Source organism: Gavialis gangeticus, unplaced genomic scaffold (genome assembly GCF_001723915.1).
Source record: "Gavialis gangeticus isolate Ggan-Ray unplaced genomic scaffold, GavGan_comp1, whole genome shotgun sequence".
Classification (NCBI taxonomy): domain Eukaryota; kingdom Metazoa; phylum Chordata; order Crocodylia; family Gavialidae; genus Gavialis; species Gavialis gangeticus.
The window spans coordinates 109,429,349-109,431,295 of NW_017729031.1; the positions used below are offsets into that span (position 1 = coordinate 109,429,349).

Here is a 1,947-nt window from a genome sequence, read left to right on the forward strand (position 1 = left end):
AACCCCTGCCCGCTCCCCCAGCCCCACCATGGCTGCCCCTCCTGCCCCAGCTCCCTGTACTTTAAAAAAGAGCCCCAGTGCTCAACGGGTGCTGCCGGGCAGGGGGCGATCCCTGCTGTCCCCCACTGCATGGGGGACTGTGCCACAAGCCCCCCTGACATCCCCCTGCTCCCCCAGCTCCATCGCGGCTGCCCTGCCTGCTGTGGCTCTGGCCTGTTAAGGAAAAAAAAAAGGCAGAGAAAAGCCCTGGGACTCACTGCTCCTGGTGGAGCCTCAGGGCTTCGGGGGCTCCTGCAGAGCCCCCATGTGGCGCGGGGCAATGGAGGGCAGCAGGGATTGCCTCCCCGGGCAGGAGCAGTGAATCCAGGGGATTCTTCAGGTTTTTTTTTTCCTTAAAGGGCCGGAGCTGGGGCAGGCAGGGCACCCGTGGGGGGGGCTGGGGGAGCGAGGGGGTATTGGGGGGCTCATGGCAGAACCCCCACACAGCTTGGGGCAGTGGGGATCGCTCCCCGCTCGGCAACACCTGCTGAACCGGGGCTTTTTTTCCCGCTCAAGTGCAGGGAGCTGGGGTGGGCAGGGCATCCACTGCCAGGCTGGAGGAGGGATGGGCCTGGCCTGGCTGATTCGGAGATTTGGCCGAATCAAATCAGGACAGTGATTCGAATCACCGAATTGAATCACTGTCCCCCGAATCGACTGAATCTGAACCCAAAGCAAATACTAGTCGCTTCACAGAGGCCTAATGTTTATCCTGATAATCCATATTTTGTAGCTTTGATGCTCATTGCCAGCACTGAGGTCAGTCTATAAATACAATATAGGAAAGTGCTCTTTGCTGCACTTGAGAACATCTTATGCTGTGCAGTCTTCTGTTGAATAGCAAGCAGTGCCACCTTTGTGCTGGCGGGGAGGAGGTCGAAAAGCATGTTGTACCTTCCATGGTGCTAGAGATAATACTGGTAACACTCTCTGCTTTCTTCTGAAGGCTGGGCCCATCTTGTGGGCCTGCTGTCAGGTGGTTATAATCCAATTTATCTTGGTCATCGGTGGGATTGCACTACAAAAAGGAGCATAGGTCATGTGGTAAGAACACGTTTTACAGGAATCCATTCAGTACATTCAAGGTAGGAGAGCATAACAACAACAGTTATATGGCCTATGGACACAGTCCAGTCCAGTGCCTGTCAGAATGAAGAATGACACCCAGAAGCTTAGGGTCTATTACCGGTGAATAAAATCAATCAATCAGTCAATCAAACCCTCATTCAATGCCTGCATTAAAGAGAGGATTCTTGTGTCCTAGCCGCCAGCAGTATATCAGGGAAAGGACTGAAGCCATAGGCTGAGAACATGGAGACTCATGAGCTCATAAATGGGAGCTGTATTTCTAGGAAGTTCCTGGTACCACAGGAGGATACAGGACTGTAAGGGTGTCTATGCTAATGTAACTCAGACATTAACAGGACTCAGGAGAAACAACAGCTGGCAGAGCAAGGGTAAGAGAAGCAACAGTTAGAGCAGCTGGAGTTCCTGGCTCCTTGGCAAGTCAGGGACCCTGGGGAAACTTACAGGTCAGAGAGTATGGGAGTCAAGTTTAATCTGCTCTACCCCAACATCTGAAAGCAGCCCTTCCTCTCTCATTAACCCATGTGCTCTCCTTTACCTTCAGGGACCTGTAGAGACACATGTGCCTGAAATGGGCACAACTGGAGCTGTGTGCACATACATGGGGTTAGGCTCTAGCCCTCAGGTACAGGAATTTCTTGGGACATATGGACACATGCATAGCAACCACCCAAATTCTACTTGGTGCAAATGTGCTACAACATGGATGAAAGCCTCTTCCTTTACCCAGAGATACTCCCTGGCATAAGGGACCTTCTTAGAAGATACAGAGCTTGCAAAAAAGCCCAACACAAGACCTATAATTTAGGGACCGGAGCCAGG

General features: G+C 52.3%; 1 protein-coding gene across 1 annotated transcript in view; it reads right to left on the reverse strand.

Annotated features, from left to right (window-relative positions):
• Window positions 1–1,947, reverse strand: part of SCN4A (sodium voltage-gated channel alpha subunit 4) — a 132,045-nt gene that overhangs the window by 76,304 nt on the left and 53,794 nt on the right. Inside the window, exon 11 of the mRNA XM_019523576.1 lies at window positions 934–1,057. Coding sequence (XP_019379121.1) covers window positions 934–1,057 — 124 coding nt within the window. The remainder of the gene's footprint in view (window positions 1–933; window positions 1,058–1,947) is intronic.